Genomic DNA, 27,493 nt, shown 5'->3' with positions numbered 1-27,493 from the left:
TTAACTGAAAAGATTTCACCCAAAAAGGTTTTGAAACTGAACCAATTAGTTATTGATAAGTGTCCTCGAAGTGATGGCCATTTGCATAGCTATTATGACTACATCGTGGCATCGAAGGAAACTCATATAAGAATTGTTATCCTTACCATGGTTTTAATGTCTAAGAATATCCATTGAAGCTGCTTCCAAAAACCTATCGAAAGATTTTACCAAAGGTTTACCAAGTTAAAATAATGTAAACTTTCAGCACTGAATCATTTTGGTTTACACACAAAAAAGAACTTCACAATTTCGAAAAATTCAGATTCTGTTAAATCGCTCATAAAATTATTCCAGAGTTTGATCTGAACAAGTCAAATTACAGTTGAAAGTAGTCTTCAATGTAACGCTAAGTCAGTGGCTTTTAATAATGAAAACTGAAACTCTGAATATCAATAAATGAGAAAAATTTTCTTCACTGAATAATCTCTTGTTTCCTTCAAGTTGTTTAATTAAATCAAGTTTCACTGGAAAACAGTAAATTTAGTGTAAAAAGATGAACAATTTGTCTTGAATCGCCAAATAATAAATTAATGAAAGTGAAACATTTCCCCTTCACTTGGCTTACAACTTATTAAGATGAATTTTTGTCTGTAACTTGAAAACAGGACAAAGTCAATGGCTTGGAAATATGAAAAAACTAATAACATTACTGAACATGTTTAATAATAATAATGATAGGAAACAAGCAAAGAGAGAGCGAGAAAGAAATATAAGAAACTTGTTATTGAAATAAACTCCCTGTTTGAAAATGGATTTGAAAAAAAAGCCAATGATAATGTAAAGATGACAATCGATAAAATGTTGAACAACATTTTCGTTTTTTTTCTTCATTGATTTTCTCTTCTCCCATTTTGTCCTCCTTTTTGTCCTCCTCCTCACCATCATCATTATCATCATCCTCTTGTAGTTTATTTTACAAATTTTGACTCTCACTGGACTTTTCAGCTTTATCATTGGAAGATGAACATTCTGTATAGAAAAATGTTATCAAATAAAGGGAATCGCAAGTTTACTTTTATTCAACTTTATTTGTTCAAGTTTTTCGGGCAAATTTACAGACAAATGAACTTTTTTTCTACATTTTTCATCATGTAAATACACTAATTTGATATGATTTTTGAAACATTTTTGCAAGTCTTATATACAATGAGAGAGAAAAAATGATTATTTTGATTCAATTCTCTACGGCGTCAGAATGAATTCTGAGTGAGTTGCTTTAACCTGATTCAACAGCTTTGCAACTCGATTAGGAACTTTATCGAGCTCGTTAAAAGTTGATTAACTTTTAATCTGGAATGACTATAACGATAAGTGAAGAAGCAAAAAATTTTGACCAAATTTGCATCTGATTATCATGAAGTTAGTCTCGGGAATTTACTGGGAGTTTTGTCTTACAGGTTCAGGTGGTAACAGTGATTGTTAATTGATATTACAATGGGAATCAAATTACATGATTATCAAGACGGGGAAGATTATTATTTACAGAATTATTTTTTTTCGTTTTTTTTCTTTTCTTTTTTTCACCTTTTTTGCATTTATGAACTTTCAGGTTGAGGTAATTGGATTAATGAACTTGCAATTGAATGTTTATCTGATTCTGTGTTTAATAAATTGTTGCCTGTTGTCAGTGATTCAACTGTGCTAAATAGCTTATTGTTAAGGTTAAGATTATTGTTATTGTTGTTGAATGAATTGTTACAATTTTCAACGTTTTTAATGTTATTTGCGATAATTTTACTGTCCATAATATCATTGGAATGGTCAGTATCATTGGTTTCATTAGTTTTACTATCATCGTTATTACTATCATTATTATTGTTATTATTTATATCACAACTGTTTCTACTGTTACTCCGGCCATTCATGCAATCATCATCACGAACAATGATTCCTGAATCAGAGCGAACCTCTTTACCATGATCTGAAGAGACTGATGAGCTTGTCGATTGAGTTTCAACTGTAACCAAGGAAACATCATCCTCTGAGCCCATTTCACTAGTCTCAACATTCAACTTATTCATAATTATTACACAACAATCATCGTTCACTTCACTTGACTCAGGTTCAGGAACAGGTAAGGATAAGGTCAACATAGAGGTTTCACTTTGGGTTAAACAGGTTGAGCTGAGTGACGGTGTCGATGGGGACTCGATGACTTGAGTTGATCCTGTTGGGTCTTCCTTTACGGTTGAGCAGCAGCTTGATGTTGGCCTTGTTTCAGTTGCCTTTAAACTTGTTGATTCATTGGTTGTTAATTCACTTGATTCATCAACATCTTTCACCTCATCGAGACTTTTATTTTCACCTTTATTTTCACACTTTACTTCAGGTTTATCCTCACTTTTATCATCCAATTCATCCTCAATTTGTTCATCTTCATCACCATCCGAGCTAACCGATTGTTGCTGTTTGCTCTTCTTGGTCTTCAGCTTACTAACTGGACAATCAGCAATCAAATGGTCAACTGCCTTACAGTGGTGACACTTTTTTGGCTGAGGTCCCATATTGCACTTGGCTGCAATGTGATTTGCAAATTCACCACAATTATAACATCTAAATCAGTAAATGAGGAAAGAAGAGAAAAAAATGATTAATTTTCTGTTCGATAAACTAATGAAAAATTAATCGATTCAAGATGAGATTGAATGAGTACCAATGAAATTGATATGCCAATGTAACTAAAAAAATGTTAACACTTGAAGTTGGTACAATATTTTGTGAAAGCGAGTGTTTGTAAAGCGCTTCAAAAGTCGGATTATATAATGGATAATTCAATGATAATGATATTTAAAAATATACAACATACGATACAAATGGCGAGAGAAAAGGAAAGTGAAGAAAACTTAATACTCTGGTCAAACGGATCAAATGGTCAGCTGATGTGGGTGACTCGAGGCTAAATCTGATACACATAGATGCACAGTTGTACGATTAACGAACACAATAAGTACAACAAGAAGAAGAAAAAATCAGTTGTACATTGAGGGTGTAAGTGAGTTTGTTAGCTCAAGGATGTATCAAAGGGCAGCTGGACATTGGTCAACATTTCAAAATTCAATGGTCAATTTAGAGCCAGTAAACCTTTTCTACTCAACAAAAGATTTCGATTTTAAGTAGACACACACATTGAACATAATGATGATGAGGAAGATGAAGATGATAAACAACAATTTTTACAACCTTGGCTCGTGCCAACGTGCTATCGTGCCAAAGTGTCCATTTTCCTTGTTTATCCATATCAATATCCTCTCTCCTGTACCCCTCCCTGACCCAAACCACCCTCACTGTAACCCTGTTTCCCATTCATCGCTTTTCATCCTTTTATTTTGTCTCTTCCCTTCATTTGTCCAGCTCGAACCAGCTTCTCATCTGGTTTCTCTCCCTGGCAAATCTGGTAAATGCGGGGGAGTTGCTGTTGGTCTTTACCCTTGTCCGTCTCACAATGGCCCATCACAGTCCAAGGGAACCATTAAATAATTCACTTCCTCCCACAACTTTAGCTCTTTACAAATTCAACATTTCATTTTCTTGTCCATTTTGACCCATTTTTTTCTAACAATCTTTTGTCCATTTCCTTTCGACACTTTTGTTACCTTTACTCATTGTTACCTCACTACCTTTACTGGCACGAGTCACATTTGACCTTTGCTTAAAAAACGTTAAGTGTGACCTCAACTCGAATGCTCCACTACTTTATCATCACTTGAATCGTTGCGCCTTTTACTTTCCTTTACCTTTTTCTTTGTAAACATTTCATTCGAACATTATTTGAAAATTTTTCAACTTTTACTTTTCCATTTGATGAGCACATTTGTATTTGTCTTTTCAGGTAAAAATATCTGATAAATGTTGGTGACACTTTTCAACTTGATTGCCAATTAACCATCCAATGGTCAGCATAACAAAGTCTCTTTTTTCCGTTTCTTTTTCATCTTCCCTTACCTTAACCATCATTATCATCATCACACTCATCAACAACATTTCAACAGATTTTTCAAGTGAAGTGCGCTAAAAGGTATTTGAGTTGCGTGAAATTAAATACTCAAATAAAAGCAATATGAAAACAGAACAAAAAAGGGAACCGAAAAAAAACGAAAAAAAAGTCCAAAAACTAAGATATCTTATCAACAAGCTATTATAATGTAACAATAATGAGTAGAGCCACAAAGAGACAGACTAAGCTGACAATATCAACAATCAACTCACTTGAAATGACGACGACAACTTATACAACAACATCAGAGGGCCAAAGAGGACTGACCAGTGTGAAGAGGAAAATTGAAATGAAATAAAAAAAAGTTGAAAAACATGGGAAAGGTAAAGACTTATGAAAAGAAGCAAATTATGATAATATCAACAATGAAATAATGAAAAGTTTCGATGGTCAGTCAATGAGCGAAGATAATGAATAAGATGATGTAAAAAAGAGGCCAGTTTGTCCTTTGCTCTCCCTTGTCACTCTGACTGGACATTTGACGAGAAGTTGACATTGAGAAAGTAAAAGGTAAAAGAGGAAAAAAAGAGAAAAAAAAGAAAAGAAAAAAAAACCAAAAAATTTGCCCAAATTTTCCATACAAACTATTCTCTCTCTCAACATCGTGACCTACTTTACCTTGAAACTGGCCAAAGGTCAGCTCGTGCCAACATGCAAATTGTTGGTAAAAAAGTCTCAATTAGAGGTTCAACAGACTACATTTGGAACAACATTAATTCAGATTAATTCATCAATGATTATGAGAAGTAATTTTGTGTACATTTTATCATCTTTCGTTCATCCGTATCAACTAATGGTAACATAATTATCATTAGTTGTCTTGTACAATTACAATGGTAATAATGATCTTTCAATGGTTTTGATAACAATTAACTTTTACTTTTTTCACTCATTTCGATGTTTGAACGGAAAACATTGAAAAGGATTTAAAAAGCTAATAATCTTGGCACATCTGCACCTTTTACCCGGATAATGGTCTAACCTTTAACCTTGTTTCAATAATGGCTGAATACAGTTACAATTACTTTACCATTTCGCTTTGTTTTCTGGTTTTGTTTTGTCTCTTCATTCCGCTTTCTTGCTATTGACCTTATAATAATGGCCTTTTGGTTAAGGTTACCTTTTACCTTGCTTTTTGCCTTCCCTTGGTTAACAATCTTAATGCTCAAACTGATTGTGATAATGATACCTTTAAACGCAGAGGTTCAATCAAAAGAGGCACAAAAGTGTGAGTCCAAGTGCCAATGATATTAACAGCAGTCCAGAGAAACGGAAACTAATCATATTTACAGATCAATGGTAATCAAAGACCATTTCATTGTTAATTGTTCACAACTTTTACACTCTTCAGTCTTTAGTCTTTGGCCACTTTAATTTTTTCGCGTTTACGGGCAACAATTTGTAACATTGATTCCAATTATAGTTGAAAACTACAATTTAAAGTTTACCCAATTTGGACAGAAATAAAAGTACAATTTACTTCTCGATTGAACCGTAACAGACCTCGAGATTATCGTTTTATTGCAAAAAACAAATTGTATATTATCATCATTTGGTCAGTTTCACAGAGCTTTACCAATAAAGTGCTAAGTCTGAGTGAATTTATTGCAAATAATAGATTCAAAGATGAGAATTGAAACAATAAAAAGTAAAGATGAAAAGAAACTTCGATTGTTGAAAGGCCAAAACTAATGCAAAAGATGCAAATACAAGATTCAAACCGGATTAACGTTCAAATTAAAGTGTAAAGTAATTTCATCAGCTAATCAAAAGCTATTGAATGTAAATTCAAACTAAAGCAAAAGAAAGGAAATTTTCGCAGATTTGAATAAATCCATGAAATTTGTCATTAATGAAGCTAACAATCAACAGTTAATAGTTAATTGCATTCTTAATCAAATATCATTGATATATCAATCGATCTCATAAATACAGTTGATGGCACTTTTCATTAGATTATAAGTTAAACTTTACTTACCGAACTTTTTTAAACTTTTTCCTTGAAATCGGCCTTCTATGTGATCCTTTACATTCCAACCCTTCAACACCAGTAACCAAAGTGGCCTCCAACCCTTTATCAGAAACTTTACACTCAAATTCAACTTCCTCTTCATCACCTAAACTCCTAAATCCATTCATTTGAATAACAGACTGAAAAGGCAAGTGAAAAGTGATTAGTTGATGGCAAATCAAAGGGAAACATTTAAGGTTAATCAAAAAGAGTCGCAAGAGTACAATTTCACAGGTTAATCAAAGATTACGATAAATTATCCAAAAAATGATCAGAAACGATCACTTTTGAGTGAACATGAAGAAAAAAAGAGTTTTCTCATTTTTCTCAGTTGATCGGACATTTTATCCTTCATCATTCAACTTACTTTAATGATTACAATAATAACATAAATAATATGTTTACAGTTAAAGTGAAGGTTAAATAAATCAAATTGACACAAAGAAATGAGATGAAATGAAATGATGAAAAAGGTTAGGAAACATGAAAATTATCATCACTTTTACCTGTAAATAAGCCTTGAGGTTGCTGATGTTTGTGGTCAAGATTAATGAGTCAAAGTTTACTTGTCAAAATGTTGCACAAAATTAAACAAATATGATCGGCAAGACTAATGATGACCAACAGCAAATTTGCTCCATTCAGTAAATTCAGTTAATTTGATTATGAAAAGCAAAATTGATTTTACTCCATTCCAAGGCAAAAGGTGATCTCAAAAGTTTTTCAATCAACTTTTCACTCTTAAACATTATGCGAAAACCGTGATCGTAAGGTTGACCCAAAGAGGCCTTACAAGTTTAACAAAAGTGTACAAAAATGTTGACCTCTTCTTGTGGCTATTCAAATGGTCTAACCACTAATTTACCTGACTCGTGGTCAGTCCAAGTCACGCGAACCAAGACAATTAGGAAACTTTTGTTTCTTCAAACGCAGATTTACATGTTAACACATTTTCAATTTTCGACTTTTTTCTATTTCTTTTTGGAACGGAGAGAAAAAAGTTTGGACATTTCGTGCGCAAAATAATGTTCTATAAACTTTTCTTGTTCTAAACTTCTCAAGGTAAACAATAATGATGAAAGTGTAATCTTGTTTGACCATTTAGTTTGGTTGAAATGAAAAAAAAAGTAAATGTCATTGGCAATTGAATTGGATGGAGAGAAACGAAAGAAGAGGAAAAGAAGAAGAAAAAAACATGAAAAACTCGAAAGGTCCAATAATTTGAAAAGATGAGCAGTATAAATCATGAGAATTCCTTGAGAAAATAAAACTCGACTGAAAAAGAGAGTTGAAGCGAAAGGAATTGCAATGAAGAAGACAAAGAAGATAAAAATAAGAAAAATCTATGGACCAGAAATAAGATGCTGCAGGGAGTGAAAAAGAATTGCTCAGAAAAAAAGAGAAAGAAAAGTCACAACGAAAAAAATGGCGAAAAAAAAACTGATTTTCAGATGAAACTGCAACTCATCTATTCTTATCATTAAAGTTGGCCAAAAGTGTTGAACATTTCAACGTTAACTGAATTCAATTGTGACAAGTCTGACAAGTGTTTGGCCTAAGAATCAAATGCAGTTTAAAGGATAAAATTTTATAGGGATTTGAGTCTGGGAGTGAATTTTATCATTTTATAGGGAATGAAAAATTGAAAGCGAGACAAGATGAAATGATAAGAGAGAGAGAAAGAGAAACAATGAGAGTTAGTCAGTTATTGGATAACATATATCACAATTTGAACTAATAGCAATTGGGAGTAAAAAATATATACTAAATAAAAGTTGCCTGTTATGGCAATATATTTTCACTTTAATGGTCACTTTATTTTTGTGGACAACAAGGGAAAGGAGAAATGCCTTGATTAGACTTTTGTAAAGTGTAATAGAGTGAGAAATAAAGGGAACAGGGAATGAGAATGGCTATAGTCAATCCCTGGTCTCCCTCCCTGTAAACCCATTTACTTTTAGTCCACCCACTTTAGTCCATTTTTTGGCTGCCATTTTGGTTGATCACAGTTCCAAAATTGCCTTTTTTTCTTACTTTCATATTAAAACATTTAAAGGAAAAGAGCCATTTGAAATCATCATTTTAAATGTTCACCAGCATTACATCTCATCATCATCATCAACCTCATCAAATGCATTCAATACAATTGATATATATTTTCAACATTTGTGAAGCTCAATCGCCAGTTCCCTGGATGATTCCGCCATAATCTTTTCTCATTTTCTCGTCTTCTTTTCATTTCTTATTTTTTCATCATTATTATTGTTATTGTCATTATCATTACTATTATCATCATTTTCATTTTCATGATAATCAAGGTATTCTGCGTCAAATTGTTGATCATCTTTTCACTCATTTTCCCATTTCTCTCAACTTTTTCAAACTTTTTTTCTCATGAAATGATTTTTTTTTCGTTCTTTCGATTCGACTTTGACCAGTTTAATCAATTAATTGCTCTATTTTTGTCTTGATATTTTCATCTCGACCGGAATTGTTTCCCTTAATTGGTAATAAATTGAATAACTGATGAAATAATTTGCTTTTTACAAATTATTAGCATTACATTATTATATATTTTTGCATCATTACTTTATACTTTTACTATCTATTCATATATAGATGTAAATTAATTATTGATCATTATGGTAAATGTTATTAAATGGTAATGATTAAAGTTAACCTTTTCAATAATTAATGCCCCATCATTAACCATTTCAATAGAGAGATGCAAAATTATTGCAATCTTATCAAACGTAAAATGTCGATTCATATTTTGCGCTTTGCTTAATCCATAATTATCATCAGTCTTTTTGCCTTCATTAAATAAACAAATTAGCTTTTGTTTGAAAAATTTCAATGTATAGTTATTGAGTCAAGTCAGCATTCATTTATCAAGTCAATAACCAGATATTATCGACTTATTTTGCATTAATATTGTAACAAGAAATTAATTGAACCAAATAAAGTCTACTCAAAACGAATGGCATCAGTTACTTGACTGACAGCAGTAACATTTCGTATCATTTGAAATGCAATTTTGAAGTTTATCAGAAGTCACTTTATCATATCGCTAAAATCAAGGAACAAAACTGACTGAATCGCCGCTGAATGATTATTTTAAAGTCACTTAAACTCTGAGATTTACTGATTAGTTTAACTCAGAGTTTAGTTTGCAGTCAGATTATTTTGTGACAAAGTTACCTTCAAGGGTTAAGTTGTATTGATTAAGAGTTCAATTTTTATTGTTTAATCAATTATCGATTGAAAAGTGTGCTATCTTGTGTATCTTTATTGCTACTCAAGCTTTTAAAGTTGAACAGTTGACTTTAGACAAAAAGCAAAGATTATGATAGCATCTGCTCAAACCCTAAGATAGCTTTTATCGTCCAAACTCAGAGTTAATTTGGCGTCTCAGATCATTTTTGCGTTAAGAACAAATTGATAAAAGTTGAATGAATTGACTGTTGATTTGGCTCTCATAACCATTTCATTTGTACACGATTTGATAGATTTTATAAATGTTTCAATGTTAAATTGTTTTCCGAGTTTCGAGTTTTTCATACAAAAATGAATTTCTCTCCAACTTTACCTGATCATTTTCACTTTTTTCATTTATCATCATCCCTCTCTTCCTTGGAATTGTTGATCTAAGATGATTGTTTAAAGAAGATAGGAACGTGAGAAGCAAGCAAGAATATATTATTAGTAAAATAATAAATCGGTTTAAATGAAATAACCAAGTTCACCACTCAATTCACTTCTCATGTATCACTTTAACACTTTTTTGCTGCCTTCTTCATCCTTTTACATCTCACTTTTCACAGATTCACTTCTATTCATTTCAAGTCCAAGCATGGCCAGGCAACAAATAACAACAACAAAGCAAAGTAAAAAGTATCAATAACCAAGGTAAAGAAGGATGAGGATGAGATGTTGATGATAAGGTAACTCTAATCATTTATTATCTTGAATACACAAGGAAACACACATCTTTAAACATGTCCAGTAAACAAAAGTAAAAATGTAAACATTTCATCTCGACTGGCGAGTAAATGTCAATGTTGGCTAACAATTTTTCACTGAATAAATTGACAATTAAAAGGTAACAAAATGCAGTAAAACAATCATCTGCCATTTACCTGGTCAAAAAGATGCCAATAATTATTGAGGTAAGATTTTTGTTTCGCCTGTAATTTGCTTTCGCATCTTTACCATCATCATCAGCACCACCATCATCATTATCATCATCATGCTGTTTTTGCTTAATCTTATTTGTTATACATGTGTTTTCATTACAATTGATTAATGAGGGTTTTTTGCAAACTCAACTGTTTACTATTGACCATCATGATAAAGAAATGATTAAGATTGATATTTACTATGCAAATTGTTGTTTACATTTTCAAAGTTTGCAAATCTTGTCGGTTTGACAGAGCAGCTCAAAATTATCATTGATGACCATCATATGTGGACATCATTTGTAATAACTTTTCATGAGATTTGAGATTAGGAAACGGTTTTATTAATGATCTTTTTTACTCATGGTCATCATCTGAATATGAATGGTTCAAGTTGAAAGGTTAATGGACATGAAATGTTGAATTTTACTTTTACTTTTTTTCGCTTTCAATGGACAGTAAATTATGTAAAATTGGACATTTACTATTAGAGATTAAAATTCAATGGAAGATTGGAGGATAAGAAGATGAAGAGAGAGAGAGAGAGAGAAAAGGTAAAATGGGAGAGAAAGAGGAAAGAGTAAGGATGACAAGAAGGATGAAAACTGATGTAGGAGTGAATGGAAAGTGTGTCCAAAGAAGAAAAAGGGAAAAGATTCGAGGTCAGTTTGGTTGGGGTCAATACAATTTTTTGACAGACGGTCAATGATGATAAGTCTGTTTGTCTATTTGTGTGGGAGAGAGCAAAAGAAAGACTGAGGTAGACAGAAAGAGAGAGAGATAAAGGTCATTCAAGTTGAAAATGCAAGAGCAAAGAGACAGAGAGAAAATAACGAAAAATTAAATTAAATTTGAATCGGATGAAATGGAGTAAGTCTCAACCTAAGAAGGTTCACCTTTGTGTACAACAATAAGCTCATTGTTGGGGGGTCTCATCGTGATCATTCGCGAAGACAAACACAAACATAAAAAACAGAAGTCAAAATTGAGGCCAATGTGGCAGCACATTGAGCCGATTGACCATATTGCACAACATGATATGGGCCTGGCCATGATTGATAAAACAATAAAAGGATAAAAAATAAGTACGACTGCAAGAGCAAAGTTACAACCGAGAAAGGTTAACCTTGCCGGACAAAAATAAACTAAAGAGTCGCGTCTTTTTGTTTTCACTCAGTTTTGTCTAACTTGCAACCTATCAAGTATCATCTTATTGCAATACATTTTACTCAATGTCATGGGTCTGTGCAGGTGACACGTAACGGTTTGTTGGAGACAATTTGTCAAATTTAAGAGTAAAATAAGTATTGAATTTTCATTTTGTTGGGAAACAAAAAAGTGATGCGAATGAAAAATTAAAATTGAAGCCATTTTATTGGATAGTAAAGTTACATAACTGGGAGGAGAAAGATGATGTTAAAGGAGGAGTTTGGCTTTAAAAATATGAAAAAAGATGAGGATAAATTTGATGTCTCAAACTCCACCTTCTCAACTTTTTCCCTTCAATATTAACAATAAAAGTTCTGAGAAGATGAAAAAAAAAGTTTTTCCAAAGAAAAAAAAAGTTGAGTCAAGATGAAGAACAAAGAATGACTTTGAGCATCATCATCATCATGATCGTCATCATCATCATTTTAGCTGTTTTCCTCTTCAAAAGATGATGATAGTTGAAGAGAATGATGATGATAATAATGATGACAATGATGATTGTAGAAGGCAAAAAGTTGTTGAAGCTTAAAAAATAAGTTGCTTCCTAAGTTGTTCATCTTCTTTCCCTCACTTTCTTCATCCTCATCTTCATCTCTTCGTTTTTTTACACTGAGAATTGGAAAAAGAAAATAATAATAAAAAAGAAAAAGAAGAAAGAGAGCGAAAAAAAAGAAAATTCAATTTCCTAACATTCTTCTCTTTCTTCATCTTTTATCATCATCATCATCATCTTGCCTCAGCATCCTTTTTTTGAAAGAAAAGACCAAAAAAAGAAGAATTTTTCACCGAAAATAAAACCTATAATGATAACCTTAAAAGTAGAGAAAGAGTCAAATGTTTTCCCTTTAAAAAAAAGATGATGATGAAGATGAGGAAGAAGATAACTTTGAAGATGTTAAAGAGGCGTAAACATTTGAAAAACTCCTCCTTATCAACCTCCGCCTTTCAATTGTTTAATCATCTTTTGAGCAAATCATTTCGATTGTTTTAATTTTTCAAAAATTGAAAAAATCGACGAAAAAAAGTCGACTTTCATTGGACCTTTCATCATGAATTTTTGCCTCTTTCCTTTGCTCTTGTTTTACTTCAAATTTGTTGTTTCAATCTCACTTGGATGATGAGATGATATTACATGAGGATGAAAAGGAAGATGAAAAAAAATAAAAGAAATTGAATACAATAGGAATTATATGGACAAGTAACAGTCTCATGGAAACATGGGATCAATTAATTGCAAATTGTAGTCACTGGCTCAACTTAAGATTTATTAGCTTCAAATTCATCTTCATCTTCTGTTGGATACTTTTTTGTTTTATCTTCTCGTTTCATCTTCTTTTTTTCATCTTGTTTCATTTTTCTTGCCACCAAAACCAAATACTTTCATATTTGTGCCTTTCACTGGGCATAAAAATCTGGCAAAACATTTCAAATCAGAATTCCATGTTTAGCTGGTTTCTTTGGTGAAATAAAAAGACCAGAAAGGGATCCAATTGAAATAACAGATAACTGATAATCCGAGAAAATAACAGAGCAAAACTTTTATTCACAACTTTCACCCAAGCTTGATGAATAACCAGTTTCAGGTTAAAGTGAAAAGTTTATCAGAATCAAATCAACGCTTCACTTAGCTCATTGGCTGCTTGAAAATAAACATAAAAATTAATGCAAAATAAGCCGATGATATCATTCAAACTCAGAGGGAAACCAGTCGAGTCTTTGCAGGAACAAACTTAAAGCAACCGGCAAAGTCAGTCAAATCTGGTTGTGATCTAAAACCCTTTTTGCCTGTTTCCAGACTAACAGCCACGAATTTTTCAAAGACGAAATTTTCGATTTCTGAACAGGACTCGAGTGTATAGACAGCAACAAAAAGGACAGAGTGTGACTCGCTCGAAGTGTGTCCAATAATCCTAAATTTGTGCTAATATTACAAATGTGTCATTGAACACAGTTTATAATGTGAAAATGTACTGCAAGTTTGAGAGTGTGAAAAGGATAAATTGAACTCGTTCATCATTTAAAATGAAACTTTACTCATTGGACGAGTTATTTTAGGCTTGATAGTGTTTCCGATAACCCGACAACAACTTTGTATTTTGTTGTCAAAGTGTGAACATTGGACTTGAACCATAATTTTTGTTCGCAAAAAAGTAACCTTTACAGCTGAAGGTTGATACTGGTTGAAAAGGTGAAACGGAAGTTGATTTTTTGCAAAAAAATATTGTCAATACCTTTGTGTTTTTCAGTGTAAACATTGAAGACAAACTCAAGGTGGGTAAAGTTTGATGGCGGAAGTATAAAAGTAATGCAAAAGGGAAAACATTTTCCAAGTCATCATGATTGGACTGAACACAAATTCAGCAAATAGCTTGGAGCCATGTTTATCTAGACTAACATGAAGTGAGATGAAGGATGAAAAGTTGGGAGTAAAATGGACTCTAGGATTTCCGTTGAAAGTTAGACTAAACAGCAAAACGAAAACTGAAAAAAGTAGAAAAAAAAACAAAAAAAATTGAACCAAACGTAATAACTGTAGTTGTCCAGTTAAAGTTGAGTGATAATTTTGCTTACTAATAACATGATGATAATGTTGGAAATGAATGTTGCAAAAACAGTGAAAGCAAGCACTTTGACAACACTTTACCTGGAGGCATTATTTGATATGTGTTGAATCATGTCTCATCTTTTTTTGGAAGACAAACTTTTCTTCTCTCATCATTTTTGCAACCTTTTAAATGGCGACATTTCCATTCTCTTGACCCTTTCAGTTTATCATTTCAAGTCTTTGACAATAATGGACTTTACTTTTGTATGTTTTTTTTTGTTTGTTTGAAAGTGAAAAGTTTCATCTTCTCCTCATCATCTTCATGGTCATCATTGCGAATCTTGTCTTCATCTTCAATCAATAAGATTGAGCTTGATTAAATGGACATGAGTTATTGTTATAATGATGCTGATGATGAGGATCAACTTGAATATGAGTCAGTTAACGAGTTGTCAACTGATTGAAATTTTTTCTTGCTCGTTACTTGTTTTCACGTTTGTCAATCATTTCAACTCATTCAAGTGTTAATAAGTTTGGCCCAATTTTGGCGACAATTTATTTCGCATACAATCCAATTTAATTGATTCAAAATGTTCATCATGAGAATGTCAATCGAAATGAGATCGAAAATCCTTTTTTTCGAGTTTCCACTTTTTCTCTCATTTTTAGCTTGCAATCTAATTTCAAGAGTGTTGAAGTTTCGCTTTATACTGATCATCTTTTTTTACCCTGAAAACCTTTATCTTGATCACCTCATTATTATCATTCACTTTCATGAATTTCAGATATAAAAAAGTAATGCGATTCCATCAAGCGGATTATATTGCAAAAACACAATTTACTTTCTGGATGTTGATATAAAATAACATTTTTTTGGTTACTTTACTTTTCATTATTTTCATTCACCAAAAAAAACAATCTAATCGATGATAACAACAAAAGATGCAATCATGATAATAACGATAATGATATATTTCGATCTGAAAATGAGTTTCATTTTTGCCACCTTTTCTCATCACTTTTATTCCAATGAATTATTCACAGATTCATTTTGACCGTTGATTGAACAATTTCAAGTTGGATATTGCAAGTTAATTTAAAATTGATTCACAGTTGATCTTGTTCAATCAATAAAAAAGGTTGATCAAGAAAAAGGTTAATCTGAGTAAATACAAGTTTCAATGGAAACTGAATGCCAACTGAATCAATTGAGAATGAGATTAACTTTAAATTGTTGATCAACATTGAATATTCAGATTGGCTTTGCCATGCAATCTTTCCATTCCTTTTCAAGACTGTCCATTGAATCACGAAACTTTACATTTTTGTTTGACTTTATACTTGCATTGGCACGCATCTTAACTCAATTGAAACCATCAAATTATTGACTGAAGCTGATTAACGTGATTAAAATTTGTAAATCTTTTAATGAAAACATTATTATCATGATTAGGAAACTAATTATTCGGAAATCATTTCAACCATGAACATGATATTATAATGAGAAAAGGTCTTCTTCTTTTTTTAAAAAAAAAGACTTTATTATAATAATGATACACTTTTCATCATTCAATCGATAATTCATTTGGAATCTTCAGAGTTGTCCAATTTCCTCTTTTGATTGAATGTGACAGAAAATAAATTGATTCAATTGTTGACTTTGAAAACAAAAAAATTAATTTTAAGATGAAATAGGATGAGGATGTAATTAGGTGTAAGACAAGGCAATGGAAATATTAGAAGGTCAGAACTTTCCGGATTTTTTCAACAATTGCTCATGGAACTGGAAGAATACATTTTATCTGTTAACCTCTTGTGAGTTACCAAAAATAAATTGAAGTGAAACAAGTAAAAAAAAGATGATGATGAAGAAGAAAAAGATTTAAGAGGAAAAAAAATATCAAGTAAAATGGGAATGTGAATCCTATTATCGAGTTTCTTCATGTTGTTCAGGGAGAAAAAAATTGTCAACTTTGTCATCCTTTCATCTTTTGTTGTATTGGATGAGGAAAGGGAAAAATTGTGCAAAAAGTGAAATAGTGAAGATGAGGAAGAGTGAAGATAAATGTAAAGCAAAGATGAAGAAGTGAAGAAGAAGAAAATCGATTTTGTATTTTGTAAAATGTGAATCAAGAGTGGGATGAAGATGAGGATGATAAAATGTTGAGAGTGAAAAATGTTTGGATTGAAAGGAAGGCACAAATGTTGTGTTCAAGATGAAAAGTGAGGGAGTATTAAGATGATGAAGGTGATTGAGAAGGATGAAGATGAGGGAAGAGAGGAAGGGAGGAAGGTGAGATGGATGAGGATGAAAGATAGGATAACGTTGGGAATGAAAAATGCTTCAAGTAAAATGAAAAATAGGAAAACTTCATTGGGTTCATTGGTCACTCCATGAAAATAGTTTTTTTGGGTTTTACTTTTTTACTTCATTTTTTGTCTTCTTTTGTACGGGAATCTCAAAAATGAAAGCAATGAAAGGCAACAAAATGTAATATCTAAGGTCAATATATCTTGTTGTGAGTGTAAGGGAAAGTTAAGGTCACTTTTAATGATGATCACCATTAAACCAGATACAGTCTCTTCTTCATCATCAATTTTTTTCCTCTTCTTTTCTTTTCTTCGCCAACTTTTGTTTCTGTTTTGTCGTCTTGCGGATTCTACTTTATCATACATTAACGTTTTTTTGACCAGACATTTTCATCCTTTTTAATGTTTATTGGCCTTCAGATGTTCAGCTTATGAGGATGTTTATGATGATGATGATGATGGTGATGGTGATGGTTGAAGCTATGATGTGGGAGGAGGAATCACGAAATTTTCACAAACAATTCAAAGTGCAGCTTTGGTTCAGCGTTGTTTCCATCTGATGTTTGGATGTTAAAAGCATCTTTTTTTTATTACATTGGTGTTATGTTTGTAAAGGTGATGAAGATGAGGAGATAAAATTGAAAAAAGTTCACATAAAACACGCAATTTTCCAGTTTTTTTATTGATTTTTTCATTCCTTTTCGCATCTTTTATTTCTACTCTTCAATTGGTTATCAATTATGTTCACTTTTTATTGTTATTCAAGTCTACGATAAAAAGTACAGATTGAATATTATGATGATGATAATGATGGTGATGAACGTTAAGATGATGGCAATTGATTGATGAAGATACAAATTAAAGTAATTTATAATAGAGTCAATTTTCATCTCATTTGTGGTTTTGTTTTTGTTCAACCATTTTGACCAGAGTTGATGTTTGCTTATTACGCTGATTTTGTTTAATAGTTAACAATCATTAAGGTTGATAATCATTAAAAGTTTCACTTGTATTAATCTTCATCAACTTTGTTTGCTGTCAAAATGACATTAAACAAAAGATTCAACACATGAGACGCAAAGATGAGATTCACTTTTCAAAGCAAACTCAATCACGATTAAAGCAATCATCAAATTTTATGAAAATTTAACTTGGGCGAAAAATCGATTTTAAACAATCGATTAATAATTGTCATTGATCTAAATGCTGAACATCGATCAATGACTTTCGCTCTCGACTTTCTAATTGAATATTTTTATATCAAATTCAAGCAATTTAAGGTTCGATCTTTGGTTGAATTTGAATGAATATTTTGAGTTTTTCAGGAAATTAAAGTTCGAGTAAAATCGATAAGAATCGATTGACAAAGAATCGAGATAATCGATATTTTAAAAGTAAGTGATTGATGCTTTCAAGGTGAAGCTTAAAGGTTTATAATTAAAAATCGATTTTTCAGATCATCCAATTATAGCCAATTGCAGTTAATTTGAATTGCAAATTGACATTTTCCAAGTTCTGGCTTATCTAATCCTTGATCTGATTTGAATAAATTCATCTTCATGCTTTTGATCTTTATCGAGATAAAGTTGACCAGTAAATGTAAATTTTCATTTTGATGAACATGCGATTCTGCTCTCATCAGATTCAACCTACTTCTTAACTCTCATTGGTTCAGCCGACATTCAAAACTTGGGTTTTAAACTTTATCGATCCAGTTGACTATCAAAACAAAAGTTGACCCATTGAGGCTGCTCTTACAACTGGAAAGGGCAAAAAGTCGTCAAAAATAAATTTTAATCTTGAAACTCCTCCTTGGTCACCTCCTCTTCCTAACATTTCATCCTCTTCACCATAAAATGGACATTCAAATTTCATCAACTCAAAGTAAAGTTATAGAGACAGAAAACCGAGAAATTTGCATGAGAATTCATGAATCAATTGAAAATTGTTGATTAAAACTGAAAACCTATTCAATCAAGGAAGTGCATAAAGTAAAATAAGGTGAAGAAAAAAAATTGATTTAAATGATGAAGGAAATGTCTTTGAATAATTTCCGGTATCATTGTCTTGAGTGAGGAAGAGGAAGGAAGATGATAAAGATGAAGATGATATTAACCTTGGTGACATTTCATTTCAGGGTTGGATAAGCCTTAAGCAACAGGGTTAGTTGAGATGAAATACAGAAAGATTTCAAAAATTGAATCGCCACATTTAAATACATGAAAGATTGCAATAACTGAACCCATTTACAGTGAGATAATCATTGAAACATAATGATAACTGACCATGAAAATATGAATATTTAATGAGAGACAAAAAATGGTTCAAAAGTTTACATTGTTTCAACCAATTTTTCATCAATAATGATGAAACAAAATTGACCATTACAGACAAAACAAGGCTCAAAATGATTACACTGAATCACGAACCATGTTTCACCATAAACTCATGATAGAACTAAATTTGAAAATTCAACCATTAATATAAATAACACATCATGTTGAACCAAAATCATGGATTGATAAACATACATTAAGCTTCAGCATAATCAAAGCACCGTACGACTGGGTGATAAGACACAAACCTTTCAACCTAACAAGGTGACTCTTTGCCCATTAGACAAACACACATTAAGGGCCTTTTCACACGGCTCTTCACGGCACGGCTCTTTTCATTTTCATCACTTTCTACATGTTTAACATCACCGCCACCATAATCTTGACCACCATCATCATCACCAACTTCATCTCCATCATTACCATCATCATTATCATCAACTTCATTTTCATTTTAACCTTAATTTTACATCTGTAATCTCCACTAAAGTAATTCTGGTTAGGCAATGAGACATGAAGATCTCAACCTAGCAAAGTGACTCTTTGTGCACCAAGAAAACATACATCAAGGGTACTTTGCGAGGTGAATATTTTGTATATTCATTCCTGTCCACATCATCTTAATATTCATCATCATCTGGTCATCCTCATTTCCATTTTAACCTTAATTTTAATCACCACTAAAGTGATCCTGGTTAGGAAATGAGACATGAACATCAACTTAACAGAGAGTCTCTTTGCCCACCAAACAAACATACAGTAAAGTCATTTCACGAACTTCCATGATGAGTAACTGGATTTTAGCTCCAATCATCATTATCATTATCCTTTAAAAGTATTTCCATTTCCAATTGAATCAGCAGCAAAAAAACTTTATCTTCTCTCAATTCTCCCTTTACTTTTACATGGCACAAAATTTAATGATAATTCACTTTTATCTTCATCTCTTCAATCCTCTCTTCCTCTTCTTACTCTCTCCAGCCAAATGTCCAGTCACGTTCAGCTTTTTTCATCCTTATCATCACATATTTTTTACCATAAAATTTTACTTCACACCAATAAAAAAAAACTTTTTACTCCAAACAACAACAAAAAAGTGAGATTGATGTGACAAGAAGCTAAAAAAGGAGAGAGAATTTTTTTATCTAAAAAGTCATCAATTTTCATCTTCATCTTCATCCGCATCTTTCTCCTTCTCTTCATCTTCCTTCTCATCTTTACCTAACCAGTCAACATTAAACCTTATTATTTATTTTACAGAAGCTTCAATTGATGTTATCTTTTCTGTTGCCCTTTCCATTTCAAAGAATTATCATCCATCTTCCATCCTCATCCTCATCTTCCTCCAACTCTCCTCTTAAGTGACCAAGATAACAATAAAAGCTAATGATAACAGTTTTGCAACTTTTACTTTCAATTTTATAGGTTTTTCAACTCAATTGTGATTCGCCTTTAAAATTTGATAACTTTCAAGTTCCTATAAGAATCAACCATTTGAAAAGTGAACCGAAAAAATCATTATTATTATTAGTGGGTGTAATCAACTTACAGTTTCATGAGATAATATTCATTAAAAGGAGTTTCCTTTTTCATGATATTTTTCACATTAATTTTTTACTTTTTTTTTATAATCATAATGATTCTTCATTTTGTCCACTTTTTTGACCATGCAAAAGACTGGATCAATGATAATGATTTTCAGGAAGTTTCAACAATAACAACAAAAAAATGGTTCCAATGAGTAGTTTGATAATGATATGTTATATAAGAATCATCATCAAGTTGATCTTCCTTAACAATTTGATGAGACGCCAATTGTATTATTCAAATTACATGTTTCAATCTATTGTTATAATTGGCTTTTTTAAACGTAAAAAAATCAATAATTTGTTTCACTTTTTCATTTCATTTTTGACCTTTTTTTACGACTTGGTCAGTCTTTTTTGGCTAAATATTCACAATCGATTGTGTTAAGCTAATAATAGCTTTGATTGTTTAACAATCAACAATGAATTTGATGAAGATAATGATAGGATTATGAGAATGATGATGATGATGAAGGAGAATGAAGACAATTTTCAAGATGAAATGGCTTCTTCTGGTATTGATTAGAATGTGGTCAGATGATAGTGATTAGAATAAATGTTACATGATTGGAGTGACCCACAAGAAATGGTCATCCATCGATTTCCAAGGCCAAGGTTACCAAATGGCTATCAGAAGCAACAAATGAAACTAAATAAACTCATGTGACCCACTAACCAGCTAACCATCTCAGGTTATAAGTCATGTTTTTTGCACAGAAAATCATTTATTGATTAAAGTTGATTTGATAATCGATTGATATTTCAATATCGATAAGAAAAAAAAAGATTGAACTCCAAGTTCTGGCTGATTTGGGTTAACATTGAGTTTCATTTATTTTGAATGAAAAGATTTTCAGAAAATCCAAAAATAATCGTTTTGATTCTGATGTAAATTTCATTAAAATAGTTGAAATGAGCAAAAATTTTAAATAAAATTTGAGCTTTACTGGCTCATCTGGTTGACCCAAAGTCTGATCAAAAAAGCTTTTCACAAAAATCAACTTAAACTGGTCAAGATAAAATAAGCATTTTTAAACGCAATTCATTTAAGCAAAGTTGATCGAGTTGAGATAATTTGAAAATGAGTCAATTTCAATTGCTTTTCAGGGCAATTTTGAGTAGGAATTAGAGTTGAAATTTGAAACTTTGGAGGAAAAGAGATGAAACTGATTTTCGCTTGTCAATTGATTTGCATTTGAAACATTTTGTTGTCTTTACTATGAAGTGACACTTGGCTTGATATTAATATAAGTGTTGAACTGGCAACTGAGCGTCACATTTACTGATGAAACTGACAACTGGATGAGAAAGATGAGGATAAAGATGATGTTGCGTCAAATTGGTTGGAAGGTGAAATTGGATGAACAATCATCTGAAAGTTTACAGTTTTTGTTGATGATTCGGATGATACATCAAGTTAATTCTCATGAGAGATTAACTCTCTGTTCAGTTGGCGAAAACGCTCATTTTTTTTATCATTTTACTTTAATCTAAAGCACTGGTAAAACTCAAGGTAAACGTTTCACATTCAATGTTAAATGCACTTCAACAGTAAACTTTGAAGGAAAACTTGAAACCCTTGACTCTGGTTGATTAACCCAAACAATAATTAAAGTTATCAACACTTACCTGATGAACAAAGACATCAGGTCCACCATCATTGGGTGTAATAAATCCCCATCCTTTGGCCACATTGAACCATTTACATCGACCTCGTCTTCGACCGGTTAAAGCCGTTATCTGGTCAGGTTCACCTTTAGAGTTGATCACAAAAACAAGAGAAAAATAAAGTTCAATTGAACGCTTTTTCAAACGATTCTCATGTAAACAATTATATTGAGAAACTTTGACAACATTGTCCACTGACACTTACAAATCAATCCTCTGAGTATGATTATTGAATGACCAAGAAGATCTTGAAGTTTATCAATATTAACAACTTTACATCTCAAGATATTTACAGTTTTAACAATTTTGTCACTTTTAGTGTTGGTTGATGTTGCTTTGGCTGTTGTTGATGACATGTTGGGTTGATGAAGGTGATTAGCAAATGGTTAGTCCCGGCCAGGTATAAAAGCCTGAAGTTTAACTCAGTTAAAGGTTCAGTGTTTCATGAGACTGAACAAAATGATTTGTAGACTAAATGAGTTTCAGTTTTGTTTTATTTCTTGTTTTTACTTTTTTTACGTCTGTTGTTGAAACACTTGAAAGGACTTGCTTGATGATCAGGGATGATTACAATGATTAGGATGACCCAAAAGTATGGGCTAGTTTAAGATGATTATTGATTTTGAATGGTTAACAAGTTATCAAAAAACAAAGATTAATATTGTTCAACTCGATGTTAAAATGATTTCAAATCTTCTTTTCATTCGACTTTTTTTTTCTTCAAACTTTGTTTTTCTATTTTTCATTCTCACTCTTTTTCCTTCTTCTTCAACATCTTCTCTTTCTTTTCATCTCTTTCTCTTCTTTCATCTCTTTCTTTCAGATGCGTAAACACTTTTTGCTTTTCAATGAATGCCACGCCTAAATCAAAAATTGCGCCCCTAAACATAAATTCGACATTGCGTCTGCGTTTCATTTTCAATCCTAAACAAATGGCTTTAAACAGTATTTTTCATCTCAATTGTTTCATCATTTTAACATCTTTTTTTAAACACCTTTCTAATCATCTTTTAATCATCTTTGTTTTCTGGTCATCTTGGTTAACCATTGGGTTCTGTGTTTCTGTTTAATTAATTTCTGTCTGTTTTTTATTTGGTTAGGTTCGTTTTCTGGTCTTGTGTACTCAAATTGGATGGTTTAGGTGATTGCAATTTTACATTTTTCAAGCGGAATCCCGATCAAGACTGATTGATTTTTACTCAACCCAATACATTCAATCCACATTTGGAAGGCTCAAATTATTAACTTAAGAAACTTCAATTAACACAGTTGAGGAACCAGATTTTTTGTCAAACTCTGACAAACTCAAAACAAAGTTTTAAATATACTCAAAATGCACTACAATCAGCTATCAAACTGAACCGAGAATGTTTTCACCAGTAACCTGAATTCTGGTTAAGCTAAGACTATATTTTAGATTTAGTTTAATCAAAATGTGATGTGAAAATTTTCTTTAGAGCTCGTTCAGTTTGGACACAATTTTCCCGCAAAATTTTGAATTTTTTGACTTTATGTATTGTATTGTCTAGATGTATCAATTTGGTTAAACAATGGCATCTTTCGGCGATTTTTGACTTAATTTTGACTGCATTTCCTTATTGTGAAATTTATATCAATTAACCGTTATTCACGCTATTTTACTTAGGATCATCAAGAGTTAGTTGTACTTTTTAAATAGCATCTATAGTTAGCACTTAAATCTTGTTCAAAATCGAAATTTGATTGTTTTGTTTTACTCTTGCGAGTTAAACAATTGAATTAAGCAATTGAATCGCTTTGGCGTTATTACATGTATGTAATTGCCATCTATTAACAAAAATAAGCATCAATGTTAGGATGGAGTCGATTTCAATCTGAAATATGAGCTCAACAGTTTTGTTATCCATTTTAATTCATATCTAACATTGATTCTCATCGAAATTGTCTGCAAAAATCCTAAATTTAAGTGTTTTAATTATCGAGACTTCAATTTGTTCAGGTATTCACACTATTTGTTAATTTGATAACATGCGACTTTTGATTCTCATTTTACACAAAACGTGAGTGAAACAACTTTTTGAACTGATAATTGGACACAGCATTTAATTGTGGCTTCCAGAAATGTTTAATTTACTAATGATTTCACGAGTCGAAGTTATTTCTTTAATCTTTTCACAGCAATCAAACTTAATCCTCAATATTTTTATGTTAAGCTCAATTTGTGGAGCAAAACTCCATGAGTCGCCATCTATTGTTTTTAATAGGATTCTTCAACATTCTGTACTGCCATCTATTATCCTGGAAAATAACTGGACTCGTAAACTTCGAGTTTTTGTACCAATAATATTAGTGGAAGTTTTTATGAGGCTGATTTTATACTTTATATGTTTGGCTGGAAAAAATTTTTACCAAACATCATTCACTACCATCATGGTTATTAAAATTTTATATTTCTTGTCCTGAAATCTATTTATTATTCTCACAATAGTGCAATAAAAATCTATAAATTTGCTAATCTGGAAATATATGCCTAACTGTTATCCACAAACTCAGCAATTAATGCTCGGATATTAGTCTTGCATAATAAGTGCTCACTGAATTAATATGGAGATAACATAAACAGGTGAATTGAATAGTCTTTTTCCAGTTTGATTATTTTTTTCTGACAAGTTGTGAGTTGTAAGTTGACTACACTTGACTCTCAAATCTTGAAGCTCTTTAATGAACCTTTATGTTTGAAAACAAGTTTTAATCTGATTGTCAATTATTTTTTCTTCCAGTTAATATTGAAAGTAGATAAATGAATATTTCTTTACCGATTCATCTGAGTGAAGGATAAAGCTGAAAAGTTCAATGCCATCGATGTTCTAGATTAAATTTATTCAAAAAGTACCCGACTACATCAATTGATAAATCTTTGATTTTGGTATTGGTGAATTGATGTTCATGTTGTTAACCAAAGTTAGCTGTAAATTGCAACCGAACGTTAAGGAGAATGTAATTAATGAATCAAATAATAAATTCCATCCAAATATATTCTCAAGAAAATAGCATAAAAATATGGGTTATTGAATAGCGAGAGTGGAGCTTGAAGCTCAATTTTCAAAATCAACTACAACTCAAGACGTAATCCGATCAAATATTGTTTTTATTTTCGCAAAACCTCTCACCAATTATCCAACACTGTTCACAACTAAGCTGTTAGATATATTATCCCAAACTATCTTCTTCTTCATCACTTATAGACATGGATAATCCCTGTGCAAATGAAATAATCGGATAATCATTCAATAACATCATCTCGATGCTTAAAAGGGTTGAGGTTATATGTACACAAAGATACTATCCGATATCTGTATCTGATACCACCATAATAACTAACAATTGTAAATTTTTCGTTTACTGAATAGAAATGCCTTAATCTGAAGTTGGTTTAAGAATTTTTGAGCATTTTAATGATGATGATGAATTGAAAAAAGGATTTAAATAATAATTTAATAATGCATTGAACTGATCTCAAATCAGTCTAACAGATATCTGTTTCAAATGCTGCGGTAAAAAAATTGCACTCGTCTAAGTTTCTAGAAACAAAAAATTTATCAAAACTAGAATCGAACTCTGATCATAACCTTTGATTTCACTATACTCTAACCACTGAGCTACAAATTAATTTTAATTTAAGGTTAAATTTATTAACCCTATTCTTCAAGCAGGCATCGGTAAATGAAGTCAATGCGTTAAACTCGTTACTCTGGCGTTAGGTTACTTTAATGTATGCATTCTTTGAGTGTGATTTAATAGAAATTGTTCAAAAATTAAATTTTAATCCATTATTAAACTATTATTTGAATCCTTTTCATTCAACATCATTATGTGTACGGTTAACTTCATAGTTAAAGATACACAGATTTGTGTACATATAACCTGTTCCGCTTAAAAGCATCGAGAAGGTAAACATTTAATGGCATACTTCGATTGACCAACAATAGATGGCACCTCTCGACTTTGCTAAATCTTTTCATTTGAATCTTAAAAAACCTTTTTAAAATGCAAATCTAATCATGAAAATGCATTCAAAGAACCAATTATGAATTTCAGATGAAGCACCAAATTAAACCATTTAAAGATGAATTCTTGGTCAAAGAGCAAGACGATTAAACCAAACACACAAGTAAAATGAGTAAAACTGAAAGCTAATTACATTTCATCAACAAATCCAATCGAAAGCCAAAAACACTGTTAAAATGAATCAACCAACAGTTAATGCAAGCAAACCCAATCAACTTGAATGGAATGAGCAAAATTGTTAAAACGTTGAATGAAAACAGGGAAGAAAGGATTGAAAATTGAGTAAAATGTCAACTTACCTTTAGTGATTACAATAACCATTTGAATAGTTGATTAGACGAAACACAAATCAGTTAATCCAGTTGATATATTCACTATTATTGAAGTACAAAAACGACCAAATTAACGGTTAAACAATGAGCAATGTTGATGTTGAATTAAAACAATGATGAAAGTGTATGTATTTCATATGAAATTAAATGGCGCACAATGAATGATTATAATGAATGAATTACATTTAAATGGGACACAATGGTGAGGAATGTGAAAATGTATTAAAAGTTTAATTTTAACTAATTAAAGATGAATCTAAATGATGATGAAGCAAATGTAATATAATGAGAAAAGATGTAAAAAAATTGACTATTTTTGTATATTTTTCATCATTTCCAACCAATATCTTTTAAATTTTCATCATTATAGCTCCACCTTGGCATCAACATCAAATCACATGATGAACATATAATAATATAATACAATAAACTCCACCTTTTTCTATATTTTTTTCCTTCTTTTTTTAGTTATAACCTAACATCCACTCCTTCCTCCTCCTCTTCATCATCATCCCCATCTTCATCTTCATCATTATACTTACCAAAAGTGATTCGACTCCGAGGCCAAAAAACATTCAAATAAAACATTCAATTTGCTTATTATTTCCAGTCGAGTCTAAAAAAGTGTTCATTTACATGAAATCAACTTCATCTTTTGAACCAAAAATCAGATTCCATTTCTTTCCAATATTCAATCAATTCTTGTTTCAAATTTTGTTTCAATTTTTAAGCAAAATATCACTTCGTTTGAGCTTTAATTGTGAATTGAAATAAATTTTGGATAATTTTAAGGCGAAAATGGCAATTTCATGAATTGAGTTTGAACATTTTGAGCGAAGCTTTTTTTGGTTTTGAAATTTTCTTGGAAAAAGATTCATTTTTTCATGAAAATCAAATGAATTATATTTGAATGAACTTGGATTTACTTGAAGATGAAAATATTGATTTGCATTTATTGTTTAGATTTGAATCCATTTTTTCAATTTACTTTCATTTGTCTTTGATTTGAATTGTTTCCCGATCAATATTGAAAATGGTTCAAAGACAATGTTCAATTGATTACAATTAGAAGCCAATTTGCTCATTGTTTAACAATGAAAGCTGAAGACTGGGAGTAAATTTTAAGATTTGAAATTTTGATTGATTGAATAACTTAATGTTTGATTCTTGTTCACTTAATTATCTCAATTTGAATGGGCTGGACAATTGATTAAGACGTATTGATTTTGAATTAT

At 31.4% G+C, this 27,493-nt stretch overlaps 1 protein-coding gene across 2 annotated transcripts; it reads right to left on the bottom strand.

Moving 5' to 3' along the window:
• Positions 1-1,050: 1,050 nt before the first annotated feature.
• Positions 1,051-26,638, bottom strand: LOC107365699 (uncharacterized). Of its 2 annotated transcripts, none has more exons than XM_015933254.3 (4): positions 26,226-26,638; positions 21,841-21,965; positions 6,015-6,187; positions 1,051-2,595 (listed from the first exon to the last, which is right to left on the bottom strand). In XM_015933254.3, the coding sequence occupies exons 1-4, from the start codon at positions 26,245-26,247 to the stop codon at positions 1,578-1,580; spliced, it is 1,338 nt and encodes a 445-aa protein (XP_015788740.2). In that variant the 5' UTR covers positions 26,248-26,638; the 3' UTR covers positions 1,051-1,577. The 2 variants fall into 2 exon arrangements, with proteins under 2 accessions (XP_015788740.2, XP_015788739.2); XM_015933253.3 differs by lacking the exon at positions 26,226-26,638 and adding an exon at positions 22,085-22,701.
• Between the last annotated feature and the right edge of the window lie 855 nt (positions 26,639-27,493).

This window comes from Tetranychus urticae, chromosome 1 (genome assembly GCF_039701765.1).
Source record: "Tetranychus urticae isolate SD_2017Ah chromosome 1, NJAU_TeUrti_SD_1.0, whole genome shotgun sequence".
Lineage (NCBI taxonomy): Eukaryota > Metazoa > Arthropoda > Arachnida > Trombidiformes > Tetranychidae > Tetranychus > Tetranychus urticae.
This window is presented reverse-complemented; position numbering and strand designations above follow the sequence as displayed.